This window comes from Dendrobates tinctorius, unplaced genomic scaffold, assembly GCF_039654945.1.
Source record: "Dendrobates tinctorius isolate UK_male_01 unplaced genomic scaffold, ASM3965494v1 ptg000028l, whole genome shotgun sequence".
Lineage (NCBI taxonomy): Eukaryota > Metazoa > Chordata > Amphibia > Anura > Dendrobatidae > Dendrobates > Dendrobates tinctorius.
Window position 1 is genome coordinate 53,265,397 of NW_027361696.1, and position 15,067 is coordinate 53,280,463.

The window sequence follows — 15,067 nt, forward strand, 5'->3', positions numbered from 1 at the left end:
TGCACTACACACATATAACATGTCACCCCTCACACCCTGCACTACACACATATAACATGTCACCCCTCACACCCACTGCCTGCAGTGCACACATATAACATGTCACCCCTCACACCCTGTACTACACACACATAACATGTCACCCTCACACCCTGCACGACACACACATATAACATGTCACCCGTCACACCCACTGCCTGCACTACACACATAACATGTCACCCCTCACACCCACTGCCTGCAGTGCACACATATAACATGTCACCCCTCACACCCTGTACTACACACACATAACATGTCACCCTCACACCCTGCACTACACACACATATAACATGTCACCCCTCACACCCACTGCCTGCACTACACACATAACATGTCACCCTCACACCCTGCACTACACACACACATAACATGTCACCCCTCACACCCTGTACTACACACACATAACATGTCACCCTCACACCCTGCACTACACACACATATAACATGTCACCCCTCACACCCACTGCCTGCACTACACACATAACATGTCACCCTCACACCCTGCACTACACACACACATAACATGTCACCCCTCACACCCGCCTCTTGCACTACACACATATAACATGTCACCCCTCACACCCTGTACTACACACATATAACATGTCACCCCTCACACCCGCCTCTTGCACTACACACATATAACGTGTCACCCCTCACACCCACTGCCTGCAGTGCACACATATAACATGTCACCCCTCACACCCACTGCCTGCACTACAAACATAACATGTCACCCTCACACCCTGCACTACACACACACATAACATGTCACCCCTCACACCCGCCTCTTGCACTACACACATATAACATGTCACCCTCACACCCTGCACTACACACACACATAACATGTCACCCCTCACACCCGCCTCTTGCACTACACACACATAACATGTCACCCCTCACACCCTGCACTACACACATATAACATGTCACCCCTCACAACCTCAGCCTGCACTACACACATATATAACTTGTCACCCCTCACACCCACTGCCTGCACTACACACATATAACCTCACCCCTCACACCCTGCACTACACACATATAACATGTCACCCCTCACACCCACTGCCTGCAGTGCACACATATAACATGTCACCCCTCACACCCTGTACTACACACACATAACATGTCACCCTCACACCCTGCACGACACACACATATAACATGTCACCCGTCACACCCACTGCCTGCACTACACACATAACATGTCACCCCTCACACCCACTGCCTGCAGTGCACACATATAACATGTCACCCCTCACACCCTGTACTACACACACATAACATGTCACCCTCACACCCTGCACTACACACACATATAACATGTCACCCCTCACACCCACTGCCTGCACTACACACATAACATGTCACCCTCACACCCTGCACTACACACACACATAACATGTCACCCCTCACACCCTGTACTACACACACATAACATGTCACCCTCACACCCTGCATTACACACACATATAACATGTCACCCCTCACACCCACTGCCTGCACTACACACATAACATGTCACCCTCACACCCTGCACTACACACACACATAACATGTCACCCCTCACACCCGCCTCTTGCACTACACACATATAACATGTCACCCCTCACACCCTGTACTACACACATATAACATGTCACCCCTCACACCCGCCTCTTGCACTACACACATATAACGTGTCACCCCTCACACCCACTGCCTGCAGTGCACACATATAACATGTCACCCCTCACACCCACTGCCTGCACTACAAACATAACATGTCACCCTCACACCCTGCACTACACACACACATAACATGTCACCCCTCACACCCGCCTCTTGCACTACACACATATAACATGTCACCCTCACACCCTGCACTACACACACACATAACATGTCACCCCTCACACCCGCCTCTTGCACTACACACACATAACATGTCACCCCTCACACCCTGCACTACACACATATAACATGTCACCCCTCACAACCTCAGCCTGCACTACACACATATATAACTTGTCACCCCTCACACCCACTGCCTGCACTACACACATATAACCTCACCCCTAACACCCTGCACTACACACATATATAACATGTCACCTCTCACACCCTGCACTACACACATATAACATGTCACCCCTCACACCCACTGCCTGCACTACACACATATAACATGTCACCCCTCACACCCACACCCTGCACTACACACATAACATGTCACCCCTCACACCCGCCTCTTGCACTACACACATATAACATGTCACCCCTCACACCCTGCACTACACACATATAACATGTCACCCCTCACACCCACTGCCTGCACTACACACATATAACATGTCACCCTTCACACCCACACCCTGCACTACACACATAACATGTCACCCCTCACACCCGCCTCTTGCACTACACACATATAACATGTCATCCCTCACACCCACTGCCTGCACTACACACATATAACATGTCACCCTTCACACCCACACCCTGCACTACACACATAACATGTCACCCCTCACACCCGCCTCTTGCACTACACACATATAACATGTCACCCCTCACACCCGCGTCCCGCAGTACAAACTCCTCCAGTTCCCCGTCACGAGGACGTGTACGGCGCGTCGTTGAGGAGGGGGTCGGTCTCCATGGCGACGCTGTGTGCTGCGTGACGTCATGAGGGGGCGGCTCCCCATGGCGTGGGCGTCCCGCGGGTGTAATGTGAGCGCGGGGGGGAGAAGGAGGAGGAGAGCCCGGGGCCCGAGCGGGAGGTGGAGACGATTCTCACACCGGAGCCAGGCACCGAGAGGAGAGCAGAGCAGCAGTCAGCGGGACACAGCCATGAAGACCCCGGCGGGCGAGCCAGGTAACAACAGCCGCAAGTACAACTCCGCCAAGTGTGAGCGCCGGCCACATGGCGCCCGCCCGCCGCACCGCGCACTTGTTGCTGCACAACTTTGTCCCGCGAGCTGTGATTGCGCCGCCGGGTGTCCTGCACTTTGTGTCCATTCACACTGGAGACTTTACACCGCGCTTGTCTTTGCATTCTGTCCCTATGGTTAGTTGTTACATAGCAGTGACACTTATACTTGGGTGGGTTGTTGTTGGTCGTGTTGTGTTCGTGTCCACTGTGGATCTGTCCCACTTTTTTAGGGAGCTGTCACCCGACGTGAGGGGGGGATCCTTAACACCGGCCGGTTTCTAGTTCCCCCCCTTCACCGGGCGGATACAGTGTATCCGATCCTCAACGTTCCAAATGGAACTCTCCTTTATTTTTTTCCTTGCACACAACGTGCTCTTAAGGTGGCCGGGAGTGCAGGGGTTAAGCTCTAAACTTCGTCCAGAAGCTGCTAATGGCAATTTACTTTCCATGAGCCTGCTCCCTGGATTAACCCCTGGGTGGCTGCAGCACATTGGGGATGATCAATTGAATCCTCTCCCTTTTTTATTATATATATATATATCTATCTTCTCCGGTGTCTGATTGTTGTTTCTGTTACTTCTTTGCTCTTCAGTTTACTTCCTTGTCTTGATAAATGCTCCTGGAGTGATTGTGATGGGCTGGCTGCTTGTCACCTCACATGGCCCCTGTACCCCCCAATATTATGTCAGATTAATCCAGGAGGTAATGCTGTAATCGTTCCGATTTTCTAAAATAGTGAGTGTGATATATATATATATATATATATATATATATTATATATATATATATATATATATATATATATAATTTTTTTTTTTTTTTTTCATCTTAAGTCAATATGATCAATGGGTTTTCATAAAAAAAAAACACGAATTAAAAAAAAAAAAAAAATTCAGTGTGATATCCAATTCCAGAAAATCAGTGATCACTTAAGATTTATGAATCTAATAATCGCTCTTTAATCATCGCTTTTTAATTTGGCCTCATTTGGAGTTTCGCTCAGCGTTCCGGTTTCGACCCCAACAAAACTATTTCCAGGTGTCTATCTCCTTAGGACACAAGCTGTCATTTCTGGTGTCCAATCTCCCTCCTTTTTCTTTTTTTTTCCCCTCTTTTGTAAATGTTGTTCAGTATCCCCCTTTCCTTTTTATTTGGCGCCACCTTAAACCCACCCCCTCCCTTGGGTAGCCTGATTGTCTGTCTTTTGGAATTTGAAGCCTTCCCCCCCCCCCCCCTCCTCTTCTTCTTCTTCACCCTCCTCCTCCTCTTCTCTCTTCCTAAACTCTATTCTGCTTCTGTTGAGACTTGTCCCCAATTGTGAGGCTCCTGAAATGTTCACTTTTTTCCCCTTTATTAATGCTGAGCTAAGTCCATATTACCCATGTGCAGGGTATGAGGCTTTTTGAAAGATATTCCATAAAAAAAAAAAAAAAAAAATCTGAAAAAAATGGTGATTTTGTGCAGGAAACACATTAGATCAATGGACAAAAACTTGACACTTTTTTTTAAAGTTTTAAAATTCTTAACCCTTTCCGTTGGCAAGAAAATTCCACGCCTGTCTGACATGATTCCTCTTCCTTACCAATTTTGCTAAAAAAAAAAAAGTAAAATCGACTCGAGACCTAAAATCGTTCGGTCTCGACAGTGTGGAAAGAGTTAAGACCTTGTGTTAACTTGCAGGCCCAGACAGATGGAAATTCCTTGTAAACTTTCCACTGTTTAAATGTATAAATGTGGAGAGTGTGAGCGCTGCTCCTGCAGTCTCTGTGTCTTTAAAGCTGTCCTGGAATCAGGAGTGATGTAATGTTGGTTTTTTGAAACAGAGATTGAATTCCAGCCTTTTAGCTTTTGGCTCAAGGGATTAGAGAGAGGGTGGTGTGGTTTGGGATGGGGAAGAGGGAGGGATAGTTGAAGGGGGGGGGGGTGCTTTTAAAGAGATAGCAGCACCAGGGTTGCTTCCAGGAACAAATGTGCTGTGCAGTTATGGGTTTATTTTTTTCCAGAGCTTTGCTTCCTCATCTGGGAAGTCACAGGGACTTGGGTTAAAGAGTTGTCTTGTGTTATTATGGGACCTGGAAGGGGACTGTAGTGGGGGGGTGTTTGGTGCCTGTCAGGCTGTGCTAGACAAAGGCCAGTATATAGAGTGAGTGGCCTGTTTGTGTGCTTTAGATATGCAGATTGTACAGAAGGTGAAGAGGGCTTTCCCAATTGTAAATTCCCTCTTTTTATGTCCCTTTATTACCAGCACCATCCCTCCCCCTCTTTAAATAAACACAAAAAGGTGCTCTTGTGATAACACTGCTTTTACCTAAAAGATCCAGTTGGTGATAATATGCCCATAAGCTTGTGCTGCCCCCTATTGGGGAAAAAACCCCTAGGGTATGACTTGTATACAGTTTGACTTAAACAACAAAACTTCCTCCATATTCAGTGCCGCATTATAAAGAGGTAGGGTGCATTTCTGAGTGGGGCTCTTTAAATAAGTTTTGTTAAAAAAAAAAAAAATCCCTCTAGTTTAGATAGAAAGTGGAAGTTCAGGATTGCAGATGGAAACCCTTTTATCTGTGACATGACTTGCATGCCACTGCCCGCGCCATCCGGGTTGTGTCTTCTGTAGAGTCCGCTCGCCCTGCAGGATAAAACATGTTTCCAGAAAGGTGGATGGGGCGATAGGGCTGCGTTCACACTGCAGCTACAGTTTTTGTGATGCCACTAGCTTTAATGAGTATAAAGAATTTATGCACAAGGAAGGGTGCAGGGCATTGTCCCCATCTTACGGGACTTTCGATTGTCGCTTTTCAAAAACTATATGGAGCAACTTGAGCGGAATTTTTTTTATTTTTTTTTCTTGTGCATGGATGGGGAAAAAAAAATAAAAAATAATTCAGGCTATGTGCCCACGTATGCAGAAAAAAAACGCAGTTCTTCCCAGGAAAAAGCATGCGGGTTGTTTTTTTTTTGCACTTTTTTTTTCCGCGTTTTTCCCGCGATTTTCGCGTGCGAAATTCAAGCACTTTCTAAGTGATTTGAAGCATCACTTGGAATGTGATTGACAGGATGGTGACACGCGTCAAACATAGTGTTTGACGAGTGTGACCAACTTTTTACTATTGAGGCCGCCTATGCACCATCAGTAGTAAAAAGATCTAATGTTAAAAAAAATTAAAAAATCGGGTTATATTCACCTTCCGGCGTCCTGCGCCACCTTCCCGGACCTCAGCAATGCTTCCGTTCCAAGTAATGCCTTGCGAGACCTTTGATGACGTAGAGTCTCGCAATACTGTAGCAATCTCGCGAGATCGCTACGCTATCACAGGTCCTTGCCGCAAGGCATTACTGGGAACGGGAGCATCGCTGAGGCCCGGGAAGGCTGCGTTGGACGCCGGAAGGTGAATATAACCAGGGCTGTGGAGTCGGTGCTCATTTTGGTGGAGTCGGTATAAAATGGACCGACTCCGACTCCTAAAATATATAATAAATTGGGTACAGTAATTCAATGCAGGATGTGCTGAATATTTTTTCATAGGAGTTTGGGAAAGTTATGAAATGTCCTATAAATGGCTGTTCTATTCCTGATCTAAGGCTACATTCACACACAGCGTTTTTCCTGTGTTTTTTGAGGATACGTTTTTCAGCTGCAAAAGTTGATCATCTTTTTAAAAAACTGCATCACCTGAAAGGTTTTTGAGCTCATAGATAATGTTACTCAATAGCAAAAGCAGATTAGAAATCTGCTCTATCTATCCATTTATCCATATCTGTCTATCCATATCGTATCTGTACCAAAAAGAATGAAAACCGGGTAGTACACCAATATATATTCTGTTCTATCTAAATATCTTGATTATTGGATCATAAAAATGATTAAATGTCTGAGGTTCACATTGTACTACAATAAATTTTTCACTTAAATATAAGCAATATGTGTGGGAGTCGGAGTCAGAGTTGGAGTCGGAGTCGGTGTAAGGGAAATTGAGGAGTCGGAGTCGCAGGTTTGGCTTACCGACTCCACAGCCCTGAATATAACCCAAGTTTTTTTTATTTTTTTACACGGATATGGTACCCAGGACCTGGAGGACAGTCTCCTCTCCTCCAGACCATGGGTACCTTCCGCAGATGAGCCGCTCCCTTTGTGCATGGTGGGCATAGCCACATGCGGGAAGCAAGCGGATCTCATGCGTTCCTATGGGTGCGGAATCGCGGCAGTTCTTTTCGAAATTGCGGCGATTCCACAAAAAGAATGAGCATGCTGCGTATTTTTCCGTGATGCGATTCCGCCATGGAAAAAATCGCAGCATTAGCACAGCATGTGCGGAATGCCATAGGAATGCTGGGAGTGCGTTCTGTATGTTTTGTTTTTTTTTTTTTTTTTTTTTTTAAGCGTTTTTGTGGCGAAAATCGCGGCAAAAACACTTAAAAATCGCAACGTGTGCACACAGCCTAAAAGTATGTATTTGACACGTGCATGTAAGGATTGACATTCAGGACCTTGTCTTGAGTATGTAACCAGGAATAAGTTATAAATGGGTGCTTAAAGGGACACTCATAATGGTATCTGATCTGCAGGCAGGAGGAGCTGATTCGATCAGTCTATAAATGTTATTATTCAGTGATTGACTGTCTTCCCAGTCTGACTGCTTGTCGGGATAACTGTCAATCATTAGTAGCACCGCCCACTGGACTCCCCATTTGTCCAAACATCAGAGATCTCGATGACATAAGTATAAGTCATTCTGAATCTTTTTCCACCACACTTCTATATTGTTCTGCTCAGCTTCTTCGCTATACTGTGCTGTCCACACTTCGGACTGCATTATGTACTCTGTGACGGGTTCCTTTTAAATGGATTGAGCTGATATTTCTCTGGACACTTTTGATTTTTCCATAGCCTTGTGTTTTGTTATACAATTCTTCCTATGGGGAGAATCAGTTGTCCAAATAACTTGCAATTGTCGTGACTGGCCAGCGGCTCTCCCCACCCGAGTGTGGCAGCTGCATTGAAATACATGCTGCCATGCTCAGGTGGGGGGAGCTGCCGGCCAGTCCGTGCATCGTGTTGCGATCCCCGTCTGAGTTGTACGGCCATCTCCATCTGACTCTTCACTAAGGACATATAGATTAAGTGTTTTTTGGTGGTGTACCTCTATAGGCACGCGTTACGTATAGAAAAGTGTAGTCTCCGCTTTTTCTAAAGTCAGAGTAAAAAAAAAAAAAAAAGTCCAATAAAAGTGGGATGAAATGAACGCTATGGATTCTTTGATCATAGGGCTCAAAACACGGTGAGCGGAACATTACATGGGACTGTTCACATCAGGTTTGGCTGCACGGCCGTTCCGGACGGAGTGCAAATCTTAATTCTGATTTTCGGGGTTTTAGATTGACCGATGGAGTCACAAACATAGATGAGATGTGAACAGGCACTTAGAATCGTAGAATCATAGAATCGTAGAGTTGGAAGGGACCTCCTGGGCCATCTGGTCCAACCCCCCGCTCAAAGCAGGATTCGCTAAATCAAACAGAGGCTGGACAGACATCTGACTGGGATGAAGACATCCATTGAAGGAGAACTCACCACTTCTCGTGGCAGCTTGTTCCACTCATTGATCACTCTGTCAAAAAAGTTTTTTCTAATATCTAAGGCCTCTTTCACACTTCAGTTTTTTGCATCAGTTCAAATCCGCCAAAAAGGAAGACAAGCGGATCCGTTGTTAACTGATGTGAACGGATGGCACAGGATCCGTTTTTAGACGGATCCTGAAAATGCGGAAATTTAAAGGAAATGAGAGAGAGAATTTTTGTTTTGTCCGGCACCCAGAAAGAATTTCGGGTTAAATTAGTGTCTGGAGGATCCGCAAGAGAAAAAAACGTTACAAGGTCCGTTTGGAAATCTTTCAGGATGGTGACGGACAGCAACTTTTGGTGGATCCTCAAAAAAAACGGATGCAACGGACAGCAATCCGTCATTAATGCAAGTCAATGGGGAAAAAAACGGATCCTCAAAAATTGAGGATCCGTTTTTTTCAAAACCTGGCGGATTGTGACTGATTGTTAAAAACGGAAGTGTGAAAGAGGCCTAATCTGTGTCTCCTCCCATTCAGTTTCATCCCATTGCTTCTAGTCTTTCCTTGTGCAAATGAGAACTTATGTTCCGTACTGTAAGTGTGTATAAATCCAACAATGTAGACCAGCTCACTCCTGTGAACCACCTGGAACCTCAGCTGACCTGGTTAACTCCGTTGTGCCCAGATCTGGATGTAGGAGTCCATCCATACAAATGTGAACAACGACAAAGCAAAGTCCAGCAATAACGTGAGCAATCCAGGATGCTGTTAAAATTTTTTTCTTTTTATTCATAAATCCATTAAAATGCAATGGTCCAAGCAGTTCAGTTCAAAACAGCAATAACACAGGAAAGTCGTGCAGATAGGACAGTGTAAGTGTGTGTATGTATGTATGTATATATATATATATATATATATATACAGTAACGTAAGTTGTGCCAAATCCTAATGTACTCGACAAGTGCCACTTAGTGGTTGTACGATCTGCGTGTTCCTGTATACCGCGCATTATACAGGCGCTTGTACTGGATTCTTGCCTGGCTCATTTGCCAGTCTATGCCAAGCAGTTTCCCCCATCGGACTTGTTGCTATGGCCGTTTTTGAAGCTTCGCCCGTCCCTTTGGCACCGCCGGACGCCGCGTCCCTCAGGGGTTACGTTTGTCCAGTTGACAGCTCGGAGCCGCTCTGGATTACGAGGCCACTCTTCAGCAGTCACGCTCCCTCCGTGTGGAGGAGAGCCGCGTGGGATCCATGTTGTGTGCCCCCACATCTCAGGCTGTGATGTGGAGGGGGTGATCGAATGTGGGAGAGAGGAGTCTTGGAACAGGCCTGGTGAAGAGGGATGGGGTGTTCACGTTGTTGGCTCGTCACATGAAAAGATCTTTTCTTTCTGTCCCCCCGTAACAAATGTGTTTTTACAGTTTCCGCAAATGTTTGATTTAAAGTGAAAAAATGATTCAGATCAGGAATGGTTTCATGAGACAATTAGACCCATCTTGATTTATAGGATCTTTAGCAAATGTCCATATTTGCTGGGGACGGCCGGTCGGGTAGGTGAGTGGGTATGGCATGTTGGCAACTCTGACTTCCCCGTCCTTGGAGTTCATCGCTTCTCTGTTCACACTTTGCGACCATGATGCTGTTGACATGATTGAGGAAGTCAAGAGAGTAAGGGGCCATCTGTCCCCCCCCCCAAGGCTGATGCAACGGAGGCTGTACCTTTGGGGTGATAAAGATCTGTCACCTCTTTTTGTACTGGATGAATGATCGTATAAGTTCCCTCGCTCGTAAGAGACTGTATATATCATGCTTTACCCGTTGCGCGGTGCCCTCTCGTCCTCGGCTATTTGTGCTCGCAGTTCGAACTCCCGTTTTTGCTTTGCAGAACATGCGGCTAATTACAGTCACTGAAATCCTATTTATACAATGGTAATTAAATCAAACTCAGACAGCAGGCCCGAAATGTTCCTACCCCTACATGGACTATGACAGGCCCGTCTACCTCCGTGGCTGCCATGTATGTATTCCAGGCAGGTCAACTCCCAGCAGTATGAGACTGCTCCCGATGCCGGAAGATTTTTATTTTTTCCCGCTTTTTATAACCAAAGTCAATCCAAGCATCATGTATATTATAAGATCTGAATGACAGCAGTGACACTTGGAGCAGACTGTAAATCTGAACGAAAACTGGAACTTTGTGTTCGATTTAAGTAGAACAAGATGCAATGTGAACGCCATATGTTGCTTAACCGCAGAGTGCCCTGGGGGGCTGGTCCCCGCAGAGTGCCCTGGGGGGCTGGTCCCCGCAGAGTGCCCTGGGGGGCTGGTCCCCGCAGAGTGCCCTGGGGGGCTGGTCCCCGCAGAGTGCCCTGGGGGGCTGGTCCCCGCAGAGTGCCCTGGGGGGCTGGTCCCCGCAGAGTGCCCTGGGGGGCTGGTCCCCGCAGAGTGCCCTGGGGGGCTGGTCCCCGCAGAGTGCCCTGGGGGGCTGGTCCCCGCAGAGTGCCCTGGGGGGCTGGTCCCCGCAGAGTGCCCTGGGGGGCTGGTCCCCGCAGAGTGCCCTGGGGGGCTGGTCCCCGCAGAGTGCCCTGGGGGGCTGGTCCCCGCAGAATACACTGTCAGTTTTACAATATGCCATTATGTGCAGGGATCCTATGTGACATTTTTCCATACGTCACTTTGCATTTATTGTGTCTTCAAAGGTTGATTGGAAACTTTCTCATTTTTGCTTCCTGTTCCTTTTAACTGCATAAGGATAAGAAGAAAGCAGGAATGTGAAGGGAGATAATATTGGAATTTGTACCCTGGCACTGTAGTTCTGAACTGTAACTTTACAGGTCAATGCACTTGTATGGTGTGCTGCTGTATACATGTTGACGTACGCACTTGCATCAGGTATGAACATGCAGACTTGTGTTGCGGTGGAGTGACTCTGCAAGTGCGAATGACTTGACTCTTTTGGGCTTAATCCTTTTGAAGAGGGGCAGTTGAAATAAATCAGTCACCAGATTCCCCAATACAAAGTGCATATGTTCAGTAGCTCTCTTGGACCTGATGAGGCTGGCTTACTTACTTTTGAGAACCTGTCTGAATGGGACGTGGAAATTTCCCTGCCTAACAGAGCTTTGACTTGGTTCATAAAATGCTCCTTTTTTAAAGTTTAAATTGATTTTCAAAGTAAGTACATCAGCCTCATCTGGTCTAAAGAGCTATGTGAAATCTGGGGATAAATCTGCTTTAAAAAACAACAACCTGTTTTTGTAATGAAATTGGAGCTGTTGTTAAAGGGGCTCACTAGTTGCGGCTACACCTGGGCCCTATTTGACCAAGATGGCAGGGGGACTGAACACTAGAGTAATAGTTGTCTTTTTATTTTATCAAATTAAATTCCAGGGTAACTTCGCTAATGTTACGTCTGGAAATTGGGGATCCGCTAAAGCGTTTTTCTATATACAGTTGTGTATGATTAATTCTCGTGTTTGTCCCCCATTAATCAGGCAATTAGCGCTGCATGTTCTGTTCCCTTTGCCATATGGTAATGAATTGCTCTCGTTTTCCTCCTCCTATTGTAAACCAGATCTCTTTTCGTCCTTATTATCCATAATTGGTGCGGATTCCATATGTATGTTCTTCCATACACAAAGTGAACTCCGTTCTTGGAATCTCAAACATTTCCATCTCTTCGGTCAGTGCACCTTGTCTTAAGGCCCTTTTACATTTAGCGATGCACCAGCGATCCAACCAGCGATCCGACCCGGTCAGGATCGCTGGTGCATCGCTAAATGATCGCTAGTGAGCTTTCATACAGAAAGATCTCACAGCGATGCAGCAGCGACGCAGCGCACGATACTTACCATTCACACACAGCGATCCTGCGTCCTCCCGCCCGCCTCCACGCGTCGCTGGACGTCACAGCAGGAAGTCCCAGCAGGAAGCGCCCGACGAGAAATGGAGCCGGACATTCTCGCGCGATCAGCGATGGACAGCGGGGGAGCCGGTCGCTGGTAAGTATCACACATAGCGATATCACTAGCAATATCGCTATAACGTCACAAAACCAGTGACGTTTTAGCGATATTGCTAGCGATATCGCTTAGTGTAAAACCCCCTTAAGATTCCCTCTCTGAAACCAAGCTATCTGTAGGATTGATCCCTTAGGCCGTCTATATGGGTACTCCGGTCATAGGAAGCTGTAAATTGACACCTTGATATCTGCGGTCCAGTGTTTTATTCTAGAGAAATCCACGTTTTTCTTAATATGTAAATGAGCTGTTAAGATCTCTGGGCCGGACATAGATCTTTCAGAGAATCTGCTCAACGGCTTGTCGAAAGGGGGCGTTATATGTAGATCGAAAGAGCAGACTGTCTGTTATTACATGTCTTGTATTGGTAACGCCTTCCTTCATTATCTCTGCAAGAAAAATCTACAATAGAAGGAGCAAGGCCAAGAGGAAGACCAGCAACCTATCAAGATAACTGTGAAGACCCTGGTGGACCTATCTAGGCTTGACAAGGTGGATCTTCCTCCAGCCGACAGTGATCTATTGTATATGGAGGTCTCTTGACCAAGAGGAAGACCAGCAACCCTATGGCTTGATACTATCAAGATAACGGTGGAGAAGACCCTGGTTGACCAGGCTTGTACAAGGTGGATCTTCCTTCAGCTGCCAGTGATCTATTGTGTATGGGGTCCTATGGCCAAGAGGTAGACCAGCAACCCATTTGCTTGATGTTATCAAATAATGGTGGAGACCCTGGTTGACCTATCTAGGCTTGTACAAGGTGGATCTTCCTTCAGTCACCCTTGTGTATGGAGGACCCTTACTCTTTTGGTGTAGAAATATCTCATACATCTTTGTAGGTAGTCTGTGCCCCCTTTGATCTACATCCCAGACATTATGGCGTTAAGGTCCTAATGACTAATCTCTCTTCATCTTCAAGGGGGAGTGACCCTACCCTGGGAGGATAATTACATTGACAAGTTGTTTTCTTGTTTACATTCTTGCCTGCTGTTTCCATCTCTTCCTATTGACGCCCTCCCGGCATGAAACAAATGGGGTGGCTTCACATCGTTCCAAGAGTTGCCAAAAAAAACCTGCACTGTGCATTTTAGGTATGGGGACCATTTTGGAACCTTAACTTTTGTCTTTTTTTTTTGTTTCCAACAAACGTTTTTTTTTTTCTTTTTTCTGAGTTTGCATTGGTGTGTTTGGCTTTTGATGTGTTTGCACTGCTGAGCTCTCTGCATCCCTCCTCCGCACTTATGCCCAGCCTGCCCGCACACGCCATGCTGCTCCCTGATTACCTCAGATATCTGTACCCATTTGGGTTTGTTTGCTCTATTCACTCGCTCTTCTTGATCAGGTTTGCATTCTAATCGTGTGAGCCACCTTTAACACAGTCGATGCCAAATGTGCTTGACTCTTGCACACACTTGCTTTGGGTTATTCCCTTTGGAACACAAGGGGCGACCTACTGGGAATCCTTGACTGAAATAGATGTGCTGTTGAGATTTCTGGCTGTTGACATCCAAGAGTACATAATCCTATACTTAACCTGTATGCTGCTGAGGAGTACCTGGCTGGCAGAAGAAGAGTTAATGACCCATCGCAGGTATTACACCCACACACGCCAGCTCCTGCCTTCTGTAACTTAACCAGGGATGACAAGCCGCGCTTTGTTCAAGGGTTGTCACACCCAAGGGTGGGTTTTTGGGGCATTCGGCCAGGAAGAAGTGGCCTTTAATAAAGCAATGTTTGTTTGGGGTCCTGAACAAGGGAGGAGAACGTTTGGTAAAGTTCCTTTATGATGCTATGCCTTATGTGGATTTTAGTTTCATTGCTTGTAGACTCCCTCTCAGGTATTAGCGGTGTCCTATAAAAAAAAATAAATAGTTGGAACATGGAATTCTAGAATGTTAGAGTTGGAAGGGACCTCCTGGGTCATCGTGTCCAACCCCTGCTGAATGCAGGATTCACTAAACCATCTCAGACGTCTGTCCAGCCTTCCATTGAAGGAGAACTCGCCACCTCTCGTGGCAGCCTGTTCCACTCATTGATCACCCTCACTGTCAAAAAGTTTTTGCTAATATCTAATCTGTATCTTCTCCCTTTCAGTTTCGTTCCTTTACTTCTCATGTTTCCATGTGCAAATGAGAATAAGAATGGTCCCTAGTCAACAGGAGACCATCTTTGAGGCATGACCACCTATTGTAACGTGTTCCGCTTCCTCATCTCTTTAATGTGCAAGTGTGGTTGTCATGATGGTGGGGACCACAGACGTTCAGTTCTCCAGCTGTTGCCAGCCTACCGGGAGCTGTAGTTTCACGACAGCTGAAGAACCATCAAGATGCCGACCACCAGTTTCCAATAACACACCTGTTTGGACTTGTTAGTACAGGGATTTCAAAAGTTTCAGGTTCTTGTGTTTGCTGCAGGCTGCATACAGTGTGTGCTGTTGCTTATCAATCTTCTTGATGACTTGTGGAGGGGGAGAGTGACCCATACAATCTCAAAAGTGTCTCTGTGCCAATATGCACCCTCCTTC

General features: G+C 46.4%; 1 protein-coding gene across 1 annotated transcript in view; it reads left to right on the forward strand.

The window, feature by feature from the left end:
• Window positions 1-2,625: 2,625 nt before the first annotated feature.
• Window positions 2,626-15,067, forward strand: part of ERF (ETS2 repressor factor) — a 42,663-nt gene continuing 30,221 nt past the window's right edge. The window contains exon 1 of the mRNA XM_073570732.1: window positions 2,626-2,906. Coding sequence (XP_073426833.1) covers window positions 2,717-2,906 — 190 coding nt within the window. The 5' untranslated portion in view covers window positions 2,626-2,716. The remainder of the gene's footprint in view (window positions 2,907-15,067) is intronic.